Source organism: Leucoraja erinacea, chromosome 10 (assembly GCF_028641065.1).
Source record: "Leucoraja erinacea ecotype New England chromosome 10, Leri_hhj_1, whole genome shotgun sequence".
In the NCBI taxonomy this organism is placed as follows: domain Eukaryota; kingdom Metazoa; phylum Chordata; class Chondrichthyes; order Rajiformes; family Rajidae; genus Leucoraja; species Leucoraja erinaceus.
In genome coordinates this window covers 41,532,854-41,558,809 of record NC_073386.1, presented here as the reverse complement: position 1 = coordinate 41,558,809, position 25,956 = coordinate 41,532,854, and the positions used below count along the sequence as shown (strand labels likewise).

Below are 25,956 nucleotides of genomic sequence, written 5' to 3'. Positions count from 1 at the left end.
CACTGCTCTCTCTCCCCATCCCCGCACTCGCAACAAGGGCAGAGTCCCTCTGGTACTCACCTTTCACCCCACCAGCCGGCAAATACAACACATAATCCTCCGCCATTTCCACCACCTCCAACGTGACCCCACCACTCGCCACATCTTCCCATCTCCCCCCATGTCTGCCTTCCGCAAAGACCGCTCCCTCCGCAACTCCCTTGTCAATTCTTCCCTTCCCTCCCGCACCACCCCCCCCCCAGGCACTTTCCGTTGCAACCGCAAGAAATGCAACACCTGTCCCTTCACCTCCCCCCTCGACTCCATTCAAGGACCCAAGCAATCGTTCCAGGTGCGACAAAGGTTCACCTGCATCTCCTCCAACCTCATCTACTGCATCCGCTGCTCTAGGTGTCAGCTGATCTATATCGGGGAGACTAAGCGGAGGCTTGGCGATCGTTTCGCCGAACACCTCCGCCCAGTCCGCAATAACCAACCTGACCTCCCGGTGGCTCAGCACTTCAACTCCCCCTCCCATTCCCAATCCGACCTCTCTGTCCTGGGTCTCCTCCATTGCCAGAGTGAGCAATAGCGGAAATTGGAGGAACAGGCACCTCATATTCCGCCTGGGGACCTTGCGTCCGGATGGCATTAACATTGAATTCTCCCAATTTTGCTAGCCCTTGCTGTCTCCTCCCCTTCCTTAACCCTCTAGCTGTCTCCTCCCACCCTCCCATCCGCCCGCCCTCGGGCTCCTCCTCCTCCCCTTTTCCTTCCTTCTCCCCCCCCCCCACCCCCCATCAGTCTGAAGAAGGGTTTCGGCCCGAAACGTCGCCTATTTCCTTTGCTCCATAGATGCTGCTGCACCCGATGAGTTTCTCCAGCAATTTTGTGTACCTACAAAATAAAATGATCGATATTGTGATTGGAATGCTGCAACCTTCTGATTGTGGATCAACTGGGTTTATATTCACTGGAATATGGAAGGATGAGAGGTTATCTTATAGAAACATATATAATTCTTAAGGGATTGGACAGGTTAGATGCAGGGAAACTGTTGCCGATGTAGGGGGAGTCCAGAACCAGGGGTTTCACTTTAAGAATAAGGGGTAGGCCATTTAGGAGTGAGATGAGGGAAAAACCTTTTCACCCAGAGAGTTGTGAATCTGTGGAATTCTCTGCCACAGAAGGCAGTGGAGGCCAATTCACTGGATGTTTTCAAGAGAGAGTTAGATATAGCACTTAAGGCTATAAAAGAATCAATGGATATGGGGAGAAAGCAGGAACGGGGTACTGATTTTGGATGATCAGCCATGATCATATTGAATGACAGTACTGGCACAAAGGGCCGCATGGCCTACTCCTGCACCTATATACTATGTTTCTATGGCTAGCCATTAAACCAGTGGTCTCCTACTGATACACGCTTTGTCACCTCAAGATTCGATCACAATTGCTGTCATAACTACTTCCTAAAATATAACCTGGAATTTACAATGACACTCAAGGGACTCGCCTTGTGTGGTCTCTGCCATATCCCAGGGAAAAATCCCATCAGTCCCATTCTCCTTCTCTAAACTTCCTCTAACTCTGCAATTCTCTCTCACGGCTCCCTTTGATTCTTCTGATTACTTTTGCTTACCATACGGGGAAACCTACAGTAGTCAGTCAGTCCACACATCTTTGGGATATGGAAAGAAACTGGGGCATCCGGGGGAAATGCACATAGTCACAGGAAGAACGTGCAAACTCCACACACACAGCACTGTAAGTCAGGTTCGCATGCAGTTCTCTGGAGCTGTGAGACAGCTGAATTAACAGTGTGTCACAGTACACCATAATGGCCGTCTTTATTTGAAAGCAAAGTTATGAAAATCATTTTTTAATAAAGTCATTTAAAATCTCACATACATGCTCTCCTGAAGGATAAACGGTTGAAATGCATACGGCTGATTTTACAGCCATGGAGGTTTGGGTATTTTCATGGATCAATAGATTTTGGATACAAAGGAAATCAAGAGCTATGGAGTTAGTGCAGGAAGATGGCACAGAGGTAAAGGATCAACCATTATCTTATTAAATAGAACTGTGAGCACAAGGGGCCGAATGGTCTGCTCCTGCTGTTATCTTCTGTACAAAGTTTTCAAACTCTGCTGCAAGTATCAACTGGAAGAGAACTGTATTCATTCTTGACAGTTGCAACACTGGTTATCAGGCTGTTAGCCAGCACTTGGCATACCTTCCACTCCACTTCCAGGCGCTTTGCAACAAGTGGGTGCAAAACTCTTCTCTGACGCTGCATTGAATGTGCAGGAAGTACAACTTGACTGGAGCTGAGACTGAGTTGATCCACAGGTTCTCTCCGTGAACTATGAGACCGAACACAATGGCTGTTCCCAGTGACAGCCCACAAGAGGTAATGAGGCTACAGTGATTGATTAGTGGAGTTTTCATGCATCCGGTGAATTGTTTTACTGAGCAACACCTTGCCCAGAGTCTGCTCAGCTTTAACTTAGACCTGGCTGCCAATGATAGTGGGAGCAGGGCCGACGAGATGTAGGAGAAGGGGTGGCAGGAGTTAGAAGAGGAGGCTGGAAGGTGCAAGGGATGGAAGGGGAAGGAAATGGAGGAGGTGAGAAAGCAGGCTGGCAAATTAAACTCTCAGCAGTCGAGATTAATGCCACCAGTTAATGACGAGATGAGATTGCAGAGGGGGAGGAATAGTCCGAAATTTGACACAGACAAGAGGGAGGCACAGAAGCGCAGCGGTAGAGTTGCTGCCTCACAGCACCAGAGACCCAGGTTCAGTCCTGATCTCAGGTGCTGTCTGTGTGAAGTTTACACGTTCTCCATGTGACCACGTGGGTTTCCTCCGGTTCTCCAGTTTCTTCCCACATTCCAAAAACGTGCAGGTTTGTAGGTTAATTGACCTCTGTTCAAAAAGACACAGTGCTGGAGTAACTCAACGAGTCTGGCAGTATCTCTGGAGAACATGGATAGGTGACATTTTGGGACCCTTATGCTTCCTTGTGTATTTTTACATAAACCAGCATCTGCAGTTCCTTATTTCTACAATTAGCCTCTATAAATTGTCCTTAATATGTAGGGAGCGGATGAGAAAGTAGGATAACATAACTAATATGAAATGATACATGAATGATAGAAATGCTACACTTGTCGCTTTACCTCCCCCCTTGAAGCCATTCAAGGACCCAAGCAGTCTTTCTAGGTGCGGCAGAGGTTCACCTGCACCTCTCCAACCTCATCTATTGCATCCGCTGCTCTAGATGTCAGCTGCTCTACATCGGTGAGACCAAGCGTAGGCTTGGCGATCGCTTCGCCGAACACCTCCGCCAGGCAGCACCTCATATTTCGCCTGGGCAGTTTGCACCCCAGCGGTATAAACATTGGCTTCTCTAATTTCAGGTAGTCCTCACTATCTCCTCCCCTTCTCAGCTCTCCCTCAGCCCACTGGCTCCACATCTTCCTTTCTTCTTCCCACCCTCCAATCAGTCTGAAAAAGGGTTTCAGCCCGAAACGTTGCCTATTCCCTTCACTCCACAGATGCTGCCTCACCCATTGAGTTTCTCCAGCATTATTGTCTACCTTTGAATGATGATCAGTGGTCTGCTTGAACTCATTGGGCCAAAGAGCCTATCTCTAAACTGAACTAAACTAAACACAACTAAACTAAAATGTAGAAACAAGGAAGTATAGACTGGTTAATACACAAAAGGACTCCATGTTCTTCAGAGATGCTGCCTAACCAGCTAAGTTACTCCAGCACTATGTGACCTTTCGTAAACTAAACTAATGCCATTCCATTCCTGCTTGCTGAATGGCTTTGAGAAAAGGCTCAGGCAGTTTTGATTTTGTAAATCAGTTGGTAGCACCATCCAGTGGCCATCACTTGCCACTGCGAGTGAACTGTAACATTGTTAACGGGGCAGCCACAGCCCAGTTTGCTTTGTCGGAAGTGGGCCCTGCAGTGTTGGTCCACTGCGAGAGTGCCGAGCTGCTGATTGCCTCGATGCTGGAGGCAGGTAGACTCAGCACTCAGCACACTAGTGCTACTTACATCCCAGCAATGTTCTAATTGAACACCCAGCCTCCCTTTCCCTCCCCATTACCAGGCTGTGCTTGTAACGTTTATCTCCCATCTCTCCATGCCCATGTTGTGCCTATGTACAAATCAGCTAGAGAAATGGGAGCCAGCAAGCAACTGCTGGATTCTGATCTTTAGGTTTGGCAGATCATAAGAAGCACTGCCTGTTCTTAGGAATGTCAGTATGCCCAGCTGAAGAGATTAAAAACCAAAGGTTTGTCATGAAGCATTTGGTCAGAGAGCAATGTACACCTCGTACCACCTTCACCCAAGTTTCGCACAGAGACCGACCAGCCAGCTTTCTCAGGCTTTCGAGCACAAGGGAAGGACAGCGTTGTGTGTGGTGTTTACCCATCCAAGGTCCAAGCATACAGAACACATCTGTCCCAGTCACATTGGTTTCTGATTTCCCAGGCCACTGCTTGGTTGCTTTCAAGTGAAGCAGATAAGCCTCACCCTCAGGCAGCAGAAGGATGACGCACATCATTCGGGGATATCAGTGTCAGGAACATTGAACAAATTGTGTTCCCCTACATTGGGTGTCGTGGTGGAAGAGCGAAACTGGGTCGGTCTGAACCAGGACTGACTGCAATCATTAATGGTGCATCCTCCGGACTGAAAACTAGGCAAAGTGATATCCAGGAGAAAGTTCCTCTCTTAAACTCACTCTCCGGGTGGCACAGTGGTGTAGCGGAAGAGTTGCTGCCTCACAGCGCCAGAGACTTGGGTTCGATCCTGACCTCGGGTGCTGCCTGTACGGAGTTTGTACGTTCTCACAGTGACTGTGTGCGTTTTCTCCGGGTGCTCCAGTTTCCTCCCTCATACTAAAGACATGTTGGTTTGTAGGCCAGTTTGTTTCTGTAAATTGTCCCTAGTGTGTACGATAGAGCTCGAACTAATGTATGGGTGATTGCTGGTCAGCACGGACTCAGTTGGCCAAAGAGTCCTGTTTCCATGCTGTATCTCTATCCTGCCACATTCGCACAGCCCGGCAGCATTGACAGTGGACCCAGGGACGGGGCCTAGTCAGCTGTGGAGAAGTTTCCACTTTGGGTGGGAGAGGCTGTGTGCTGCACCGGACTTTGCCAGTCAGCTAGAGCTGACCTTTCCTTGGGAGATTCTGTCCATGAAAATGCTTCCATTGTCTCATCAGCCAGTGGACGACCCGCCTGAATGACATAGGACTTGGAAACCTTGCTGAAATAATCTTGCATCAGGTTTATTCAAAGTTGGGCCCCTCCATGACCGATATTTTCTCACACCATGTTTGTTCCAAAGAAAACAATCGGCACTTTCCATGTTGCATTTTGTGACCTTCTAAAGGCATTTGATACAGTCAGCAGCAATGATGTTTATCAGATCCTATGGAAAATCGCCTGTTCACAAAATGTGCTATCCCTTTGAAGGAGTTATTTGTAGGAATTAAGGCAACCATCAAAAATGGAATAAACCAACTAACTACAGCATTGATAATGCTTTGTCAGAATGCCTTATCTAGGAGATACCAGGCTTTGCATCCTTTCCATTCTTAACTATGCTTTGCAAAATAATCACACTGCCATACAAGCCATCGAAAACTGATCACTGATTATTCAAAGACAAACTATTTCTGGGTGAAGGAAATATCACTCAACGTTGGCATCTGCTCATTGCAGCTGAAGCACCATTCATCTCTATCTTTATGTGATGAACTCCAAATCTTCATGAACAAGTTATCTGATGTACGGACCAAATTCAGCATGACAGGCACTCTCAAGAAAATTGCTGTCATATCACAGGGAACTCACATAACACCAATAATTTATGCTAGTAATAAAGTTGTGTACAAAGTGAATGATTTAAGGAGTGAGAACTTTAGTTTAGTTTTGTTTATTGGCACGTGTACCAAGGTACAGTGAAAAGCTGTTGTTGCACGCTAACCAGTCAGAGGATAGACAATACAATAGAGCCATCCACAGAGTACAAATACATGACAAAGGAAATAACGTTTAGTGCAAGATGCTGTAAAGTCCAGTAAAGTCCGATTAAAGATAGCCTGAGTGTCTCCAATGAGGTAGATAGTAGCTCAGGACTGCACGCTCGTTGTTGATAGAATGGTTCAGTTATCTGATAACAGCTGGGGAAGAAGCTGTCCCTGAATCTGGAGGTGTGCGTTTTCACACATACTTTTTGCCTGATGAGAGAGGGGAGAAGAGGGAGTGACCACTCATCCTTGTCTCTAAGGATGGATGATGGTCTTGCCGAGGCAGCGTGAGGTGTAACTGGAGTAAATAGAAGGGTGGTTGGTTTGTGTGATGGTCTGGACTGTGTCCACAATTCTCTGCAATTTCTTGCCATCTGGGATGGAGCTGTTCCCAGACCCTGCTACGATGTAATCCGATTAAATGCTTTCTACAGCGCACCTGTAGAAGTTGGTGAGAGTTGTTGGGGACATGCCGTACTTCCTAAGCCTTCTAAGGAAGTAGAGGCGTTGGTGCGCTTTCTTGGCCGTTGCAGACTGATTAGCTGGATTTATTCTGCTATAGGTGGGCAGGTCATATCTGAATAATCGTCACATTGTCAGTATTCCTTTCTGCTGCTCTAGACCGGTATGTTTTACATTTCGCTGAGCTCGTTCACAGTGCAGTGACTTTTTTTCCTCTTTTGTTGTTAAAAAATCTTGTGAGAAGGTGTTTTTGAAAGCCTCCTTAGAGCCGCTCATGACGTGGAAAACTGAAGTTAAAATATCCTAATTAAAATGTCATTTTTAAAAATGCACAACTCTTGAAGTTGGAATTATTTAATTGCTTATGATCACAGATGACTCATGTTCTGTCATGAATGAATGAATGAATGAATGAATACGTTTATTGGCCAAGTATAATCACATACAAGGAATTTGCCTTGGTGCTCCGCCTGCAAGTGACAACATGACATAGTGACAGTTACGAATGATACATAAAACATTAAATATTAATAATAAAACATTATTGATAAAACATGTGCATTAAATAAAATACCAGAGCAAAAGGAGGCTTCAGATTTTTGGCTGTTGAGTAGAGCTAATACTCTTGGAAAACAGCTGTTTTTATGTCTGGCTGTGGCAGCTTTGACAGTCCGGAGTCGCCTTCCAGAGGGACGTGATTCAAAGAGTTTGTGGCCAGGGTGTGAGGGGTAAGAGATGATCTTACCCGCTCGCTTCCTGGCCCTTGCAGTGCACAGTTCGTCAATGGAGGGAAGGTTGCAGTCAATAACCTTCTCAGCTGATCGGACTATTCGCTGCAGCTTCTGGATGTTGTGCTTGGTGGCTGACCAAACCAGACCATGATGGAGAAGGTGAGGACAGACTCTACAATGGCCGTATAGAATTGGACTATCATTGCCTGTGGCAGATTGTGTTTCCTCAGCTGCCGCAGGAAGTACATCATCTGTTGGGCCTTTTTTGCTGTGGAGTCAATGGTAGCCCCCCACTTAAGGTCCTTGGAGATGATGGTTCCCTGGAACCTAAAAGACTCCACAGATGTGACTGTGGTGTTGTTGATGGTGAGTGGCGTCAGGGGAGGGGGAGCTCTCCTAAAGTCTCTCCGTTGTCTTAAGAGCATTGAGCTCCAGGTTGTTGCGATGGCACCAGGACGCCAGCTGTGACACTTCCTGTCTGTAGGCAGATTCCTCCCCATTCTGGATCAGTCCAATCGGGGTTGTGTCGTCCGCAGAAGCTTGACAGAGGAGTCAGTGGAGGTGTAGTCACTGGTGTAGAGAGAGTAGAGGAGAGGGGAGAGTACGCAGCCTTGCGGTGCTCTTATGCTGAGGTTCTGCGTGTCCGGGATGTGCTTTCCCAGCCTCACATGCTGCTTCCTGTCTGTCAGGAAGCTGGTGATCCACCGACAGAGGGGTTCAGGCACAGTCAACGCGGAAAGTTTGGAGTGTAGTAGCTCTGGCACAATGGTGTTGAATGCAGAACTAAAATCACCAAACAAAATCCTCGCATAGGTCCCCTGGCGGTCTAGGTGCCTGAGGATGATGTGCAGGCCCAGGTTGACTGCGTCATCCATAGATCTATTAGCCCAATATGCAAACTGCAGAGGGTCCAGCACGGGGTTTGTGATATTTTTCAGCTTGGCCAGCACAAGTCTTTCAAGGGTCTTCATGACTACAGAGGTCAGTGCGACAGGCCTGTAGTCATTAAGACCAGTAATCCTTGCCTTGCCATAAACACGCTGTTGCTATTTACGTAAAACTTAAACCAAAACAAATTGACATGCTGAAAATCTGAACTAAAAACCGAAAATGCTGGAACTTCTCAGCAGGTCAGTCAGAAAGAGAAAGGACCAAATATGGTTTATTGTTCTCTAGACTGCGAGCATTATCAACTTATTCCCAGGGTCTAAGTTTGAGGAATTGAAACTCATCCAATAGTCAGGTGCCTGACCTACTGCTGCAATAATTCAGTTCTTCAACTGAATTCTTCAATTCAGTTATTGAAGAAAGATTCAGAATTTAAAATGACAAGATAGGATCTCAGTAACGTGTGTCGCATAAAAGATAAACTGACTATGGCAGTGATTCAAGTGTGTTTGCTGTAGTGGTAGATGTATGACATTATTGAGCAAAGATCCTTTCTTCTGACTCCCCTCCATTTCCCTGTCTTGGATCTCTGCCTGCCTCCACATTTGCATCGCTACAGCAGCTCTTCTCTTCCTTCTTTCTCTCCGTCACTTTCCCTCCCATCCTTTCTCCATCCATATCAACAGAACCCGTCTTCCCCCTCCTCCTCTCCCTCTTTCTTTCTCCACAGTACCTCTGTTACTCCATTTCAATTCCTTAATATCCCCTAAATTTCTCTTGCAATTTGTGCTTCTCTCCACCCACGGTCTCTCTTCCCTCACCTCCACTGTGCTAATTTCCCCCCTAGTGACTTCCACTTCAATGTGTCTGCTTATATTGCTAGGATCCACATTTTGTACTTTCTTGTGACAAGAAGAGTCCATTCAGTCACCAAGCCCGTGACAGTTCACAGAGCAGTCCTATCTATCCCATTACCCCACCAAGGGAGCACAGGACCTTCTGAGAGGTGAGGGTGAACAACCAGAGATCATGTCCATATTGGTACCAATGACATATTGGGAGGAAGGGAGATGAGGTCCTGCAAAGAGATTTTAGGGAGATAGGTTAAAAAAAAACGGATCGCGAATGTTGTAATCGCATGATTACTACCCATGCCCAATGAGGCAAGAAGAGAATGAGGCATGAAGTGGAAAGAGCATGTAGTTCAATACATGGTTAAGGAGCTGGTGCACACGTGAGATCTTCAGGTATAAGACCATAAGACATAGGAGCAGAATTAGGCCATTCGGCCCATCAAGCCTGTTCCATCATTCGATCATCGCTGATCTTTTTTTCCCTCTCAACCCCATTCTCCTGCCTCCTCTTCCTAACCTTTGACACCCTTACTAATCAAGAACCTATCAATCTCCACTTTAAAAATACCCAAATGACTTGGCCTCCACCGCTGTTTGTGGCAATAAATTCCACTGGTTCATCAATCATTTCCATTCTAAAGGTACATTCGCTCTCTGTAACCTCTCTGCCTCTTCACCGCTCTCTCTCTTCCCCACCTTCATCTATCTCACATAGAAACATAGAAATTAGGTGCAGGAGTAGGCCATTCGGCCCTTCGAGCCTGCACCGCCATTCAATATGATCATGGCTGATCATCCAACTCAGTATCCCGTACCTGCCTTCTCTCCATACCCCCTGATCCCCTTAGCCACAAGGGCCACATCTAACTCCCTCTAAATATAGCCAATGAACTGGCCTCAACTACCCTCTGTGGCAGAGAGTTCCAGAGATTCACCACTCTCTGTGTGAAAAAAGTTCTTCTCATCTCGGTTTTAAAGGATTTCCCCCTTATCCTTAAGCTGTGACCCCTTGTCCTGGACTTCCCTCACCCACTCTCTCTGCCTCCCCACCTCCATCTCTCTCTTCTCCACTGTCTATCTCCCCACCTCTCCCTCTACCTCCCCACTTCCATCTCTCTCCCCACCTCCGCCTCTCTCTTCCCCTCACCCCACTCTCTCTCTCTCTCTCCCACCTCCATCTATCTCACCCACTCTTTCTGCCTCCCCACCTCCATCTCTCTCTCCCCCACCTCCGTCTCTCGCTGCCTCCGCCGCCCCCGGTTCAGGGTTCCAACTGCTGATGCTTTGTTTCCTCAGCGGGAGAACCGGCGGCTGCAGGAGGCCAGCCTGCGCCTGGAGCAGGAGAACGATGACCTGGCTCACGAGCTGGTGACCAGCAAGATCGCACTACGCAACGACCTGGATCAGGTGAGGGTGGCTGGCTCTTCGCACTGCGACCACTGCAGCCAGGGAAAGGGGGAGCGCTGGAGACTCATGGTGGAGTAACACCTTCCTGGATTATCTCACAGCATTTTACAAATGATGAAGTGGGCCAGAATTGCTGTCATTCTGTGGGAAATATTCCAAACGTCCTTGCACAGCAGGATCCGTAATGCAAGTCCCGATAACTTCCCACTTTAATGATGGTGGATGAGTAATTCAATGGTCCTTAATTGTCACAGTGAAGTTCATGTTTGTATACAGTTCAGTACAGGTATCACTACACGTAAGCATTTAAATATATCTTAGATAAGCATCTCAGATACAGCACTGGTGTACTGTAGTGGTACATTGAGACAGTATACAGGGTCGCCAGATTTGGTGCCATTTTTAAGTCCCAGTTGTTGAAAGTGCAGAGTTTCTGACCATGAAGGCCCATTGTCCTGGCGGCGTTGCAGGGTCGGCCTGGCCAAGCGTGGTCATTGGTGTCATCCACCACTGCTCCACCGCTTTGTGCCGTTGCAGGTCATGTCCAGTTCACGCGCTCGGCCTCGTGGAGTGCCGTCCGGTCCAGCCAAGCCCCAGGCTGCTGTAAGGCCTCCAGCAGCCCGCGCCACCATCGTAGCAGCCGGTCCCCTGCTCCGACTCTGAATCCTCCCCTCTCTGGTCCGCGGGGTGAGCAGGGGCTAGGCTCAGGGGCTGGGCTCAAGGGCTGGGCTCGGTGGCTTCCCTCTCTCAGTTCCGTGGTGGGCAAGGTAGGCCTGATGTCGGGTATGGCCGTGGCACTCAGGGGCAACCCTCTGCCGCCTGGCACTTTGAGGCGACCTACTCGGGGCGAGTTTTGGCATTGATGATGTGCTTTTGAAGAATTCCCCATCAGAACCAGAGTGTGGCACCTGCCACCATTGCTGAGGAGACCGACAGTTACTTTGGATTCAGAAGCAGAACCGCTGGCAGTGCTGCTCTCCTTCAGGGTTTCACTACCTGCGGTTCATTTAACATTTGTTCTCTTGTCCGGGGTAGTGTATCTCTAGCTGTGCCACCATTTACCGTCCATCCCCAGCAGCCACTGAACTGGTCAGTTCCCAGCCCCAGCCACCGGGTGCTCCAGTACCATACCAGGTCAGGATGTCCCTTGGACTGGGGTGCAGATCATCCACAACCTCACCATGAGTTGGGAGTGTCTCCCCGTGTCAGCTTGCAGTCAGATTTCAGCGTAAGGGCAGTACAAGGGCTGGGAGGGAAGGAAACCCGTCCTACACTGACCCAGCCGTGACCCGCCACAACAGATTGAAGACAAAGCCGATGTCCTCAACAAAGAGCTGCTGCAGACCAAACAGAAGCTGGTGGAGACGGAGGACGAGAAGAGGAGGCAGGAGGAGGAGTCGGCCCAGGTAAGCAAGGCTGTGGGAGTGAAACCTGGCGCTTTGTCCAGCTGAAGGAATAAGGCTGTGTCTGGATGTGGAACAAGAACCCGGGCTAGGCTTGAGTGTGGGAAGTAGGCCCAGGGACAGACCCAGGTGTGGGAGGCAGCCGATCCTAGGCCTGGCCGTGAGATGGAGTCAGGAGGGAGGACCTGGGTGAGGGAGGGATGCTCTGAGCCAGGCCTGGGTGTGAGAGGGTGGCCCAGGCTTGGCCATGAGAGAGTCCAGAGCCAGGAGGGCTGACCAGGGTGAGGGAGGGATGCCCTGAGCCAGGCCTGGGTGTGAGAGAGAGCCCAAGCCAAGGAGGGAGGTCCTGGGTGAGCAAGGGAGGGCCTGTGCCAGGCCTGGGTGTGGGAGGATGGCCCAGGCGTGGCTGTGAGAGAGTCCAGAGCCAGGAGGGCTGACCAGGGTGAGGGAGGGAGGCTCTGGCCAGGCCTGTGTGTGGGAGTGAGGCCCAGGGCTAGGAGGGAGGGAGGCTCGGCCTAGTAATATGATACTGACTGCATCCCCTAATGTGATGTGATTTTGCTTTTCCCTTTGGGTCTACCATTGTAGATTAAGGAGGTTTTCCGCCGAGAGTTGGAGAAGGCTGAATCAGAGGTCAAGAAGACGAGTGCTATAATCTCAGAGTACAAGCAGGTACTTGCACACGGTCCGCCAAACACCAGCATGTGTGGAGATTTTGGAGATCAGAGACACTGGGGCTGATGCCCGAAGGTTGGGACTGATGTTATTGAGGATGGGAGAGGGGGTGGGAGGTCACAGGGCTGCGGGTCGGGGTCATGAGGCTGACGGCCTGTGGTGTGCTGGGGCGTAGAGTCATGGGTGTCGAGGCTCAGGATCGGCAGTGACACAGCCAAGGGGAAAGAGGCCAAGGGTCGTGGGAAATTGGGTTGAAAGTCAGGGGTGACAGGGCTGAAGGTCAGGGGTGAGGGCCAAGGGTCATGGGCGATGGGTTTAAGAGTAACAAGTCCAAGGATTATGGGGAAATAGCTACGGGTCAGCAGTAATGGGGATGAAAGTCGGGTGACAGGGTTGAGGTTTGGGGTAACGTGGCCAAAAGTCATGGAGGTGATGTTACTAAGGGTCGGGAGTGACGGGCCTACAGTCAGGGCGGGGATGCACAGGGTAGGGGGTGTTAAACCAGCCTTCCTATTTTAATGGACCATCAGCCATGGACCAATCTGATTACTGCCCCCTCCTTGCTCATGGATCTTCTCAGCCCTGGATTTAGAGGGACCAAACTGGGTTTACACAGCTCCTACCCCCCACCCCCCCCCCCCTTCATTCTCTCCCTGACACATCCCTTCTTCCCTCCATGGTCACCGGCTGCCATTCATTGAGTAATGGGAGTAACACGGACCCTTTCTTTTCTTCAGATCTGTTCACAGTTGAGCACACGGCTGGAGAAGCAGCAGGCTGCCAGTAAGGAGGAGCTGGAGCTGGTGAAGGTAGGTGTGAGCCTGGCCCTGACTGACCTGCTGGTTCTCAGCTTCACTCTCTTGCCCACATCCTGGCAAGGCCCCTATCTCCTGGTATGACCACCACCTGAGGGTCTGTCTCGGGGTTTGTCTGGCTCTCATGTGTATCTATTAACAGACCAGTCCTGGAATTACATTTGCCCCAGGGTGGCACGGTGGCGCAGTGGTAGAGTTGCTGCCTTACAGACCCGGAGACCCGGGTACAATCCTGACCACGGGTGCTATCTGTACCAAATTTGTACGTTTTGCTGAGGGAATACTGATTTCCTCAGCAAAATACTGATTTTCAGGAACTAGAATACTAAAATGCTCCAGTTTCCTCCCACATTCCAAAGACGTGCAGGTTTACAGGTTAATTGGCTTCTGTAAATTATCTCAAGTGTGTAGGATAGAACTATTGTGTGGGTGATCATAGGTTGGCACGAAGAACCTGTTTCCACTCTGTATCTCTAAACTAAACTAAACAAATTAAAATCAAGTCTAGCAAATTACCATCCACTGGGACGACTCTCAATCCAGCCGCCTGGGTGATGAAAACCACCGTTAACAGTGCGAGGAAGCGGCACTTACTCACCAAAACCTCAGCTATTCAGGTCCAGGATGGACCACGGTTGACTGAATGTGACATCCAGAAGCTGGTAAACTGAAGTCAATGGTAGAAACATGCCGTGATGGGAGTAAAACCTCACACCAAGGAAGAGAGTTGTGGGTCCAGCCCCAGGTTGTCACTGTAGGACATCCTCAGAGCAATGTCCTGGGCCCAACCATCTCCAGCTGCTTCATCAGTGACCATCTCACCATCATATGGCCAGATGTGAGGATGTTCACTGAACGTTGCCTGATATCTAATTCTATTTACAACTCCTCTTCCCAAATGAAACAGTCCAATGCTGCATGCAGCAAGACTGAGAAACCGAAGCCACTGTGTGCCGATGGTGGAGGGAATGAACAGGGTAGTGACACAAGCATGTGTGTATTACCCACCCAAAAGAAGCACATAACTCTCCAAAAATATCCTGAGCTGCCTGGCTGAGAGGTTTAAATCCAGTGGTACAGAAGGGCACTGATCCAGCCATCACCCACAGGCTTCCTGCTGAATACATTTCTCATTGGTACCACTTTACCCCTACAGCATTACAAACCCTTCCGTAAGAATCAAACCAGGGCAGGACCTTCGCCGTGAATGGCAGAGCCCTGGGAAGTGCTGTAGATCAGAGGGATCTAGGAGTGCAGGCACATTGAGAGTGGCAGCACATGTAGATAGAGTGGTCAACAAGGCTTTCAGCACGTTGGCCTTCATTAATCAGGGCATTGTGTATAGAAGTTGGGATGATATGTTAAACTTTTAGATGTTGGTGAGACCACATCTGGAGTATTGTGTTCAGTTTAGGTCACCCCACTATAGGAAGGATGTCGGTAAGCTGGAAAGAGTGCAGAGAAGATTTGTGCGAATGTTGCCAAAACTTGAGGGCCTGAGCTTCCATAGAAGTTGGGCAGGGTAGAACTTTAGTCCTTGGCCCCCAGGAGATGATCTTATATAGAGGTGTATATGATCATGAGGGGAATAGATAGGGTAAATGCACGGAGCCTTTTACCCAGAATAAAGAATCAAGAACCAGAGGACATAGATTTAAGGTGAGGGGGGAAATATTTAACAGGAAACTGAGGGACAAGTTTTTCACACAGAGGATGGTGGGTATATGGTACGAGGTGCCAGAGGGAGTAGTTGAGGTTGGATCTATAACAACTTAAAAAAAAGACATTTGGACAGATACATGGATAGGAAAGATTTAGAGCTATTTGCAGAGCTGCCAAGTAATACGGATTTTCCGTATTTTGAACAGAAATGCGATAAGAATACGGATGTACGGTTCTGCATTGTTAAATACGTATTTTTTTTAAAGTCCGTATTTAACAACGCAAAATCGACCACAGATAATCTTAACAACGAGGAGAGGTGGGAGCAGCAGGTGGGAGCAGCCGGGATCGACCCGACATCCTGTTTCCTTGGCATGCTACTCGCCAATGGAGGTGTGGTGGCCTAGTGGGGTTGACTTGGGATCTTGCTGCTTGGAAAATGCAGGGATGTGGGGGGGTCATGCTGTACTTCTGGGGATTGTAACAGATTAAATCTATTGGTGTTTTGGGTTTCAAGATCTGAATGATTGTTTTTGTGGGCGTTGGTCTGCTGTCGTGCTTGCGTTGGGGTCTCTCTGTCTCTCGTTCTTTCTCGCTCTCCCTCCCTCCCTCTCGCTCCCTCCATCTCTCCCCTCTATCCATCCATCCCACGCTCTCTCTCCCTATCTCGCTCTGTCTCTCTCTGTCTTTCGCTCTCGCCCCTCCCTCCCTCCCTCCCTCCATCTCTCCCGCTCCCCATCTCGTCTCTCTCGCTCGCTCGCTCTCTCGCCTCGGCATCCCCGGAATCATTTGCCGTTTTGTGGGGATGGCTACATCTGCGGTTCCTTCCTGTTGGAAGGGGGAGGAGCCCTGGCCCGTTCCTTCTAGTCCGTTCCTTCCACGGGTGCCTCCTGCACTCTGTATTTTTTGTTTGGCTCTGGAGTTGAAACAGGACACCGGGGGCAGGGGTGGCTCAGCGGGACGGGCGGCAGCTCAAGGGAGAGGGAGTTTGGGTCGAGACCCTTCTTCAGACAATCACAAGTACTCTCACCGATCATAGCTCAGTTCAGTCTGAAGAAGGGTCTCGACCCGAAACGTCACCCATTCCTTCTCTCCAGAGATGTTACCTGTCCCGCTGAGTTGCTCCAGCTTTATGTCTATCTTCAATTTCAGATTTAAATAAAAAACACAGATTTCTGGAGGAACTCGGCGGGCTATGCGGCATCTGTGGAGGGAATGGATTAGGAGTTGTTTCGGGCCAGAGTTCTTCTTCAATAGGAAGGAAATGAAGAACAGGCATGATATTCTTCCGATTTAAATCGGAATTCTGTTTTTTTTTTTTGTTTTCCTATTTGCCAAATTTTTGTGCCCGATTATTTGGCGGCCAATCAACCGATGCCTCTAAGGAGGTTGCGTCCAATCAACGACTAGCTTCCCTTAAAATTCCCGTCCAATCAGCCGCCAACTCCAAGGGCATTGTGTCCAATGACATAATGCGCTGGTCATTCGGCGGGTAATCAGACGCAGTCTCCGACGGGCTTTGCGACCAATCACCGACCAGCTTCCCTCACTGAAGCAGACAATGGCTGCAGCCAACACAGAGAGAGAGAGAGAGAGAGAGATGCAAAAAAGCAGCTATGGCATATAATACACAATAAACGGTATTACAAATACACAAAAAACAAATTATGCATTCTTGTACTCTTACATGGGTATGACCGCACATTAAAAAAAAAAAAATTTCAGCAAAATGGCACCATGAAAAATACTGATTTCCTCATCAAAATACTGATTTTCAGATACTAGAATACAGAAATGCTCTGACAAAACTTGGCAGCTCTATATGTGGGCCAAAAGTGGAAGGGTGGGACTAGTGTAGACGGGGCATCTTGGTTGGCATGGGCAAGTTGGGCCAAAGGGCCTGTTTTCATGCTGTTTGATGTCATGACTAAATTTTGATTCAGTGCCCTATTGTCGCCGTCATTGAACCCGGTTGCAACAGCCAGCCAGTGTATCCCACATCACTAGAGAACAAAACTAGGCCATCACCCCCATTTTCACTCCATTTCCCCATCTTGCTTCCCTAGCCTCTATACCTTGCCTCACAAATCCTTGATCAACCTTATATTATATGGAATCTTCAGTCTTGTTGCAGGAGTTTTAATGGCAGGAAATTCTGGGCTTCACCGCTCTCGTGTGGGCGGTCACTTCTGGTCAGCCCAGTTCTTTTACCGCTGCTCTGGATCTTGTCTTTTTCCCCTGGCAGAACGGGAGGGTGGGCAGGTTTTGGTTCTGTTCTGTGCCAGCTAATGGGTCAGTGTGCTGTTCCACCGTCAGGGTAAGGTGCTGTCCTGTGAACGGTGCTGCAAGCTCTTCAGAAAGGACGGCGAGCTGCAGGTTCCAGAGCCTGGGCAGGCCTGCACCCTCCAGCACGTGGACGAGGAGAAGGAACTGCTGAAGAAGCAGCTGAGGGAGATGGAACTGGAGCTGGCACAGACCAAGCTGCAGCTCGTGGAGGCTAAATGCAAAATACAGGTACTGAACCAGTGCTTCTGGTGAAGGGCTCATCCCCGGGTGCACGCGGGCTCTCTTACTGTCTCACCCTCTCCCACCACCCCACCCCTCCCCACAAATACCTAATACAACAGTTAGCAATATGGTGCTTTTTTATTACTATAATTTTCTATCGGAGTGTATTCCATTCATGGACCTGCTAAGCTGCTGCAAGCAAGCATTGTTCTGGTGTTGGTATATATGACAATTCATCATTCTCCCTCCTCCCCTCTCCCTTTCCATTCTCTCAACCTTTCTCTCTCCCAGTCTTTCCCTTTCCACATCTCTCGCAATCCTCCTCTTTCTCCTTCTGCCACTCTCCTCTTCACCGTTCTCTCCCTCTCCCTCTCTCTCATTCTCACTCAATGCTCTTTCTTTTTCACACTTGTTCTTTTCCATTCTCTTCCTCTTACTGCATCACTTATATTTTATATCTGTCCCATGTGCCCTCCCTCTGCTAACGCTAATACTGCATACTAATTTCTCTCTTGTCCCTCTCTCACATGCTCTGTCTTGTTTTTGCTATGGTTCTCACTCTTCCTCTCTTCTCCCCCAATCCCATCTCCCCCTCTCTCTCTCTCTCTGTCTTTCTCTCCCTTTCTGTAACCTGCTCACTATGCTTCACTATGTCTCTGCATGTCCCTTTCTTTCACTCTCTTCTTCTTTCACATTCTCCTTTTACTTGCTCTCTGTTCTCCTTCTCGTTGTTTCTCCATCTTTCCTAACCTTTTATCTCTCCCTTTCTCCTTCTCTCTTTACCCTCTCTCCTCTCTCTCTCCCTCCCTCATTCTCTCCTCCTTCCTCTCTCCCTCACTTCCTCCATCCTCCCCTCTTTCTCCCTCTCTCTGTCTATCTCTCTGTCCTTCTCTAGAATGTTCCGTCACTCCCTGTCTCGCCCCCTCCGCAGTCTCCGCCTGTCTAGCGTGTGCATGTGTGATGGAAATGTTGCCATCAATACAAAACTAAAGCTCTGATCCTGTTATCTTCCAGTTGCGCGGTCATTCTATTTGCGCAAAAACGATACGTGATAGCGCTACGATTTTTCGCCAATTACTTACCGTCCTCCTGCGCTGCGTTTTGTTCCGAGCGGTGGTCTAATGTAAACTTTAGCGAGGTTTCAAAATCTTAACCGCGCGTGCACAGATCGATCTCCTCTCCTGACGTTCAGGGCCGCGTCTTTTCTCCTGTCACTCCGCGGGATGGTCCGCCCCTTCCTGCGCCATCGCGTCTTTATTACTGGGGCGGTGGATGGCCGTCGGGGGTTTCCAACCGGACACAATTTTTGGACGGACGGGAAATGGCCCGGTCCGGCACGGGAAATGTTGCCAAATGGAAAGCGGAGAATCTGATCTCGGTGGAGGAGAACGACCAGCGGTCCAGCGACCAGCTACCGCTGCGTGTCTGCTCCTGCCGCTTTCCCTCTGGACTCCCTCGCTGGCTCTTGCCCCCCTCTCCCGTGATACCCCCACAACCCTCGTATTTCCTCCGAGCATTCTCCCCACCCCTGCCCTCAACTCCCCCTCCCACACACCCATCTCCACCTTCCCACCCCCCCAGCCCCCCCCCCCCCCCCCCCCCCCCCCCCCCCCACACGTCCCTGGGGAGGGGGTTGAGGGGGGATAGAGTGAGTGCGTCGGGGGAAGGGCGACAGTGTGAGTGGTGGGGGGGGGGGTGGGGGAGGAGGGGGGATCAGAGGTGTCACAACGGGAACCCGTCAGCCGTGCCTGCGCAGTTAGGGGCTATGGGTGTGCGGTGGAATATTGTGTTGGGGGAACGGGTGAGTGGTGTAATATTGCATTGGGGAATGGGTTGCGTTGGGGGCCCAGGCCTCCCGTGTGACTGGGACCCAATGGGTCCCACTTAGTCTAGTCTGTTATAATGGGGCTGAAATCCCTCTCTGCTGTGTGTGCCTTTGCCAGGAGCTGGAACACCACCGGGGAGCTCTGCTCAACGAGATTCAAGCCACCAAAAACTCCTGGTTCAGCAAGACCCTGAACTCGATCAAAACTGCCACCAGCACACAGCCGCCACCTCCTCCACCGCCCAAGGAAAGCACATAGTACTGGGCAGCTCCAAGCGGTGAGAGAGCAGCGGCCTGGGCCTGCCCCCTCATGGCACGGAAGGAGGGTCAGTCTCCACAGAGGAAAGGCGGGTCCTGGAGAGCACTAGTCTGGCCAGGCTGCTCACCGTTGACCCTTTTGTATATTCATGGACTTGGTCATTATTTAATCCAATGTTACTAATTGTTGGTTTGTGTATTGTAAAGCAACGAATGTTTGTTGTATTTTATATTACCTTGGTGTTCCTTTCATTGCCGTTGGTTCTGGATCAATGTTGCCGTAGGCTAATGTCGTTCCATACTCTGCATGAGGGTAGAGGTTCTCCCAGCAATCCATCCCTTGCAGTATACGGCCTCTCCCTGCAAACTAACAACATCTGTCCTCCCCACTCTTCCTCCTCCGCCCCCGCTCCATCCCACCCAGTGCTAATTGGCCGAGAACTTTCGACAGAGAGTGTTCAAGCTTAGTCTAAACTTCCTGATTTTCTACATCTGCCTAGACTGACTGAGAGTGTTCGAGCTCAGTCTAGACTGACTGAGGATATTTGAGCTGGATCCAGACTGAGAATGTTTAAGTTCAGTACAGACTGAGTGAAAATGCCTCACTGCTCCCACTTATTTGTCCCTCTGGCTTCAGTCGCATTGTTTATGTGGTTGCTAAGCCTCACAGGCCTTTATTGGACATCTTGTGTATTTCCTAAACACCCTGCGTGGATCTCCCTGCAGGAGTATCCCAACCTTCTCTTCTTAAAGTCTTTACAAACCGACATGTGTCGACGTGGCAATGGAACTGACGCAGGACTCAATTTGCACAATGTATAAAGAAATAATCTATCCTGTTTCTCTAATTTTGAAACTGGCTTGATATTAATATGTAGTTAAAATTAGGAGAGATTTTATGCTTAACCTGCAATCTGTTCTGGCAGTGGGCAGGTTCCTTTTGTTTCTGGTTGTCTATAGTTTCAGGCTCCCCATCTCTTACTCTTACCAGCCCCATGGGAACAGCTTGAATTTCTAATAGTTGTATTTTCGGAAATAAACTATCTGGCTCTGACTTGCGTCTGCCTGAGTTCTGTGACACGTCCACAGTCGCTCTTGCACGTTTGCCGGCTGGGAGTTGCCGGCCTACGTTCACTTTGTCAGCTCATCCGATGAGGATCAGATGGAAGATGACACCCACTCCCAGAGCAAGCAGCAGCAGGTCCTGCAGCACAGACACTGGGTTAACTGACCAGGCATTGGCCATTGACCAGAGCTTAGTCTCAGTCTGTTCCCCATGGTTGGGAAGTCTGAAACTAGAGGCATAAGGTGAGAGGGGAAAGATTTAAAGGGATCTGAGAGGCATCTTTTTCACACAGAGGGTATATGGAATGTACAATTATGACATTTAAAATATACTTGGACAGGTACATGATTGGAAAGATTTGGAGGGATATGGGCAGGCAAGTAGGACCAAATTGATTCTCTGAACAATTAATTGTGGATTTCTATCCCTAACCAACATAGGATGAATGGGTTACCCAGTATTAGTTACCATTAGGAAGGTGCTTTTAATCCAGCACAATGACTGACTGGCTCCAATCTGAATAAACTCAATTGCCACAGCTAGCTGAGGAAAACACAAAGTGAGAAGCACAGGCAGGTCTGGGCAACATTCACAGCCACATTCTCAAACACGCACCTCCAAAGAGTACTGGGAAACACGGGCTCAGCTACACCTCCAGCCAGTTACACCCAATTACACACTTGGGTACACACTTCTACAGGGATCTGAGTGACAGTCGCAACCACACTCAAAGCCGTGCACATATTACAGTGTAGCAGTCACAGACATTCTCAGGATCACATACCTTCTGTAAAGCAGTGGATAACTGTGTGTGTGGGCATTTACATCCGGACAACAGAGTTGCAGACACCTTGTGACTATCGGGTGAGCATTGTTATTTCTTTAATTCTTTGCATATGATGCCATACCTGTGACGCCACTTTCAAGGAACTATGTACTTGTACTTCCTAGATCCCTTTATCTACAGTACTGCCCAGAGCCCTGTCATTCACTGTGAATGTCCTGCCCTGGTTTGACTTCACAAAATGCACTTGCATTTATCTGCATTAAATTTAATTAACCATTCCTCAGCCCACTAGCCCTACTGATCAAGACCCTGCTGTAATTTTTGATTACATCTTCACTATCCACAATAATACCCACTTTAGTGCCATTCCTGTAGATGAACATGCTGTTGCTGTCCTTACTCATGTGTGTGTGGCCATTTACATCCAGACAATAGAGTTACAGACACCTTATGACAACAACTATCAGGTGAGTGTTGTTATTTCTTCATTCATTCTTTACATTGTTTGAAATCTTTCATTATAAATACATCTGAATTTTTGCTATGAACATCCACAGAATCTACATGACACACATTCAGTGATGAGATGGTAAAGTGCCATCATTGGATGAAAGATGTAATTAAGATGAGAAAAAATTACAAAGTGCTTGAGTAACAACAGGTCAGTCAGCATCTCTGGAGGTCATGGATTGTGACGTTTCGGATAGAAACCCCGTCTTGTCTGAAGAAGGATCCTGACCCAAAACATTATCTATCTGTGTCCTCCAGAGATGCTGCCTGACCTGCTGAGTTACTCCAGCTCTTTGTGATTTTTTAATTATCCAGCATCTTCAGTTCATTTTGTCTCCTTCATCTTATTTATAGACTAGTATATCTGGGGTTAGTCAACTTTTGCATCTCCTGTCCTACACTGTTAAAATTAGCCTTACTCCAATTTAAAACATTAACTTGTGGACCAGGGAACTAGATTGTTTCATCTGCAAACCTGCTAATCATGCCACCTACATTCTCGTCCAAATTAATAGTATACAGTAGATGCTATATTACCAATGGTCCGAGAATCAGGCCAAGATTTTTCTTTCTTTAGATTTGTGCACATTTCACTGTAGACTATTTATTCTCAATTCAATTTTCTTTGAAAATTGTAATACATTGCTCTACATTTCATTCACCATTTACTAATTAAGCCAAACTGATCAACTGTTGGATTAGGAGGCAAAAGAGAAACCAAACTACTTTACAGTTATTTTTACTTTAATGGTTTTATTTGTCTAAATATTGTGTGGTGCTTTAGTTAACTACTTATAGGCATGTTCAATATTTTTACTTGTTTCAATGTACATAGCTTTTTAGTGCCTTGGTTTCGGTAACAATTAACAAACTGAAAATAGTCCCAGATTTAACGGATGTAAACCATATCACCTTGTCCAGGGTGGCTGGGTTGAGTTGTCTCACTGCACTACCAGAGACAGCTGAGACCATACTGAAGACTGTGAGGTGCTCCAGAACTGAACAAGGTAAGAGAGGGAACAGGGAATAGGGAGCAGGTTGATGGGCTGAATCTAATCTGGCCTAAACACTTTATGGCGTGGATCCCTCAAGAAACTGCCAAATTTTCCCCATATGCTTCTGTCACATTTATTGATAAAAGGATACAAAGTGCTTGGGTAACTCAGCAGGCCAGGCAGTATCACTGGAGAACATTCATATGTGATGTTAGGGGTTGAGACTCTTCTTCAGACGTCTCGGCCCAAAATGTCACCTATCCATGTTCACCAAAGATACTGCTTGACCTGTTCAGTTACTCCAGCATTTTGCCCTTTTGTGTATTAATCTGCATCTGCAGTTCTTTGTTTCCACTTCCTCACATTTATTGATCCTTTGCTGCTTCAATTACATTTGCAGAACATTGACAGTTCTCTCCACAGATGCTGCCTTGAGTTATTTATTAGTTTGCAATTGGGATCTGTACCATGTGTTTGCAGATATTGTCAATGATAATTAACTTTGGCAGGACAGGTGGACGTGACCACTGTGAACAAGCCCCTCCACAAAACACCTGGTCCCATCTGTTTTCCTTCTGTTTCATTACATATTCACAAAACTGCCGGAGTCAACGGTTTCCCAGAGATGCCATGAAAATAAGTCAACAGGAACAATCCTTATGGTCTTTGACTGCAGCTTCAGCTGAACGAACAGAGAGCAAACATCAAGAATTTATGATACCATTTGTTATTTCACCAAACACCTAAACCACGGCAAATGAAAATCAAAAATGCCACAGATGCTGGAAATCTGAAATAAAAATAAAGATGTTTTGTTTGACCTGAACCACAGTTGTCAGTGAAAACTACAGCCATACAGATCAGATCCTGGGAATAAATAAATTGATCTTTTCATTACGGTAAAATGCAACCAAAGGTTTCAGTTATGTGATCACACCAAATCCTGATCCCAAATGTACTTGTTTAGACAACAATGGTTTCATATGGACATTGCACAACAGTTGGTGCTGTTGTGTTTTTGAAGATTCTCCATGTTTTCACCTACAATCAGCCCTATCCCACACATACATTAAAGTATCAGCAATACTAGATTGGGATTATACTAAAAATATGTCCTGAAAATCTGACAAATCAATTCTTATTTTGAAATAAAATGAGGAAGAATCACACAATAAGCCAGTTATAGACTAACTTTAAAATCTTTAATGTGACACAGAGCATTAGTTTATATCAGAATTAACCATTGCATACTACCTTTAGCTTTTTAGCAAGCCTAGTTCCAAACAAATCATTCTCAGAATTCTGTATTGAGTGGATTAAATCATTGTTCCCTTCATTCTCATCTAGGACTGAGATGAGGAAAAACCTTTCACCCAGGGAGTTGTGAATCTTTGGAATTATCTGCCATAGAAGGCAGTGGAGGCCAATTCACGGGATTTTTTCAAGAGAAAGTTAGATTTAGCTCTTAGGGCTAAAGGAATCAAGGGATATGGGGGAAAAAGCAGGAATGGGGTACTGATTTTGGATGATCAGCCATGATCATATTGAATGGCAGTGCTGACTCAAAGGGCCGAATGGCCTAATCCTGGACCTGTCTTCTATGTTTGATCTGAAAGCTTTGAGGAACTGTTGATTTACATGAATTCCTCTACTAAATCTGTTGCTTATTATCTGTGAAATGGCTTGCACCCCTTTTTTCTCTCTACTTTTCATTTTAATCCGTTATTTATCACATAACTGAGAAATCTTCATTTTGAGTGTGACTTCGGTCTCTCAATAGCTGTTAAACCACAAAGTTTATGATTTCATCCTTATTCTTTGTTTAATCTTTAAAAGTACATTTACAAAAAAAAATGAATGCTCAGTTTCTGTAATAAAACGGAAATTACTTAGCAGGTCAGGCAGCATGTGTGGAATGAAAAATGCTTAATGGTTTAGGTCAATAACTGTCCTATGTTGTGATGAAGGAGCTTCAACTTGAAACAGCAGCTTTGTTTCTCTTTCCACAGATGTTGCTGGACTTGCTGTGTGTTTCCAGTAATTTTTTATTTCAGAAGTCCAAAATCCTTTTACTTTTATAACATGGAATCAACCAGCTGCTGAGACATTGTTGGCCAGTGGAGGCAGAGATTTACAAGGAAATGGTCTTGGCATCACCGTGCCGTTCCCAGTGCAACGCTGCAGAGTGTACGGCACTGCCAGGGGTGTCGGCTTTTGGGCAAGGCATTAAAGCAAAGTCATCTGCCCTCTAAGACCAGAATCAGAGCTCCCATTGTATTGAAGAAAATATCAAAATTCATCCCTCCAATGTAATTGTTAAAGGTTTAGGTTTACATTTAAAGCAGTCATGTGTATGAGGTACAGTGAAAGGCTTTGTTTTACATGCAATCCAAACAGATCAGATATACTACACATAAATACAATCAAGTCAAACTCCTACAATAGATGGAGTAAATGGGAAGATACAGAGTGCAGAATATAGTTCTCAACATTAGAGCACACCATTTCCATAGACAAACTCCAATGTCCACAATGCGATAGAGGTTAATTAGATAATACCCTATCTAAGGCAGTATAAAGTGTAGATGGAGTCAATGATGGGGAGTCTTGTCTCCATGATAATTAATGGTGGGAGGTCTGTGTAATCAGTGCAAATAATAGTTATTTCCTTCATAGCTGGTTGAGAATAAGATGGGAATGTCCATCTTGTCCAGACTCAAAACCAGTAAGGAGTTGAATAGATTAATGGTTGTTACTAATGTGAGAGACATATGACTTCAGAGTTTATTGCAGTTCGTCTAGTCCTTGATGTCATGCAAATGGACTGATCACATAAAGCATCGAGGAAGAAACATAGAAACATAGAAATTAGGTGCAGGAGTAGGCCATTCGGCCCTTCGAGCCTGCACCGCCATTCAATACGATCATGGCTGATCATCCAACTCAGTATCCCGTACCTGCCTTCTCTCCGTACCCTCTGATCCCCTTAGCCACAAGGGCCACATCTAACTCCCTCTTAAATATAGCCAATGATCTGGCCGGTTTTAAAGAATTTCCCCCTTA

At 47.4% G+C, this 25,956-nt stretch overlaps 1 protein-coding gene across 4 annotated transcripts in view; it reads left to right on the top strand.

Moving 5' to 3' along the window:
- The window catches only part of rabgap1l (RAB GTPase activating protein 1-like), a 268,209-nt gene extending 247,620 nt beyond the window's left edge, over positions 1–20,589 (top strand). For 3 of the 4 annotated variants that reach the window (XM_055642029.1, XM_055642027.1, XM_055642030.1), the window contains 6 exons: positions 10,279–10,389; positions 11,691–11,795; positions 12,381–12,464; positions 13,205–13,276; positions 17,261–17,458; positions 19,396–20,589. In XM_055642029.1, the coding sequence (XP_055498004.1) occupies positions 10,279–10,389; positions 11,691–11,795; positions 12,381–12,464; positions 13,205–13,276; positions 17,261–17,458; positions 19,396–19,536 (711 nt within the window). In that variant the 3' untranslated portion in view covers positions 19,537–20,589. Of the gene's footprint in view, positions 1–2,286; positions 2,396–10,278; positions 10,390–11,690; positions 11,796–12,380; positions 12,465–13,204; positions 13,277–17,260; positions 17,459–19,395 lie in introns of those variants that run through there. The other variant, XM_055642031.1, reaches the window with a different exon arrangement.
- Positions 20,590–25,956: the final 5,367 nt, after the last annotated feature.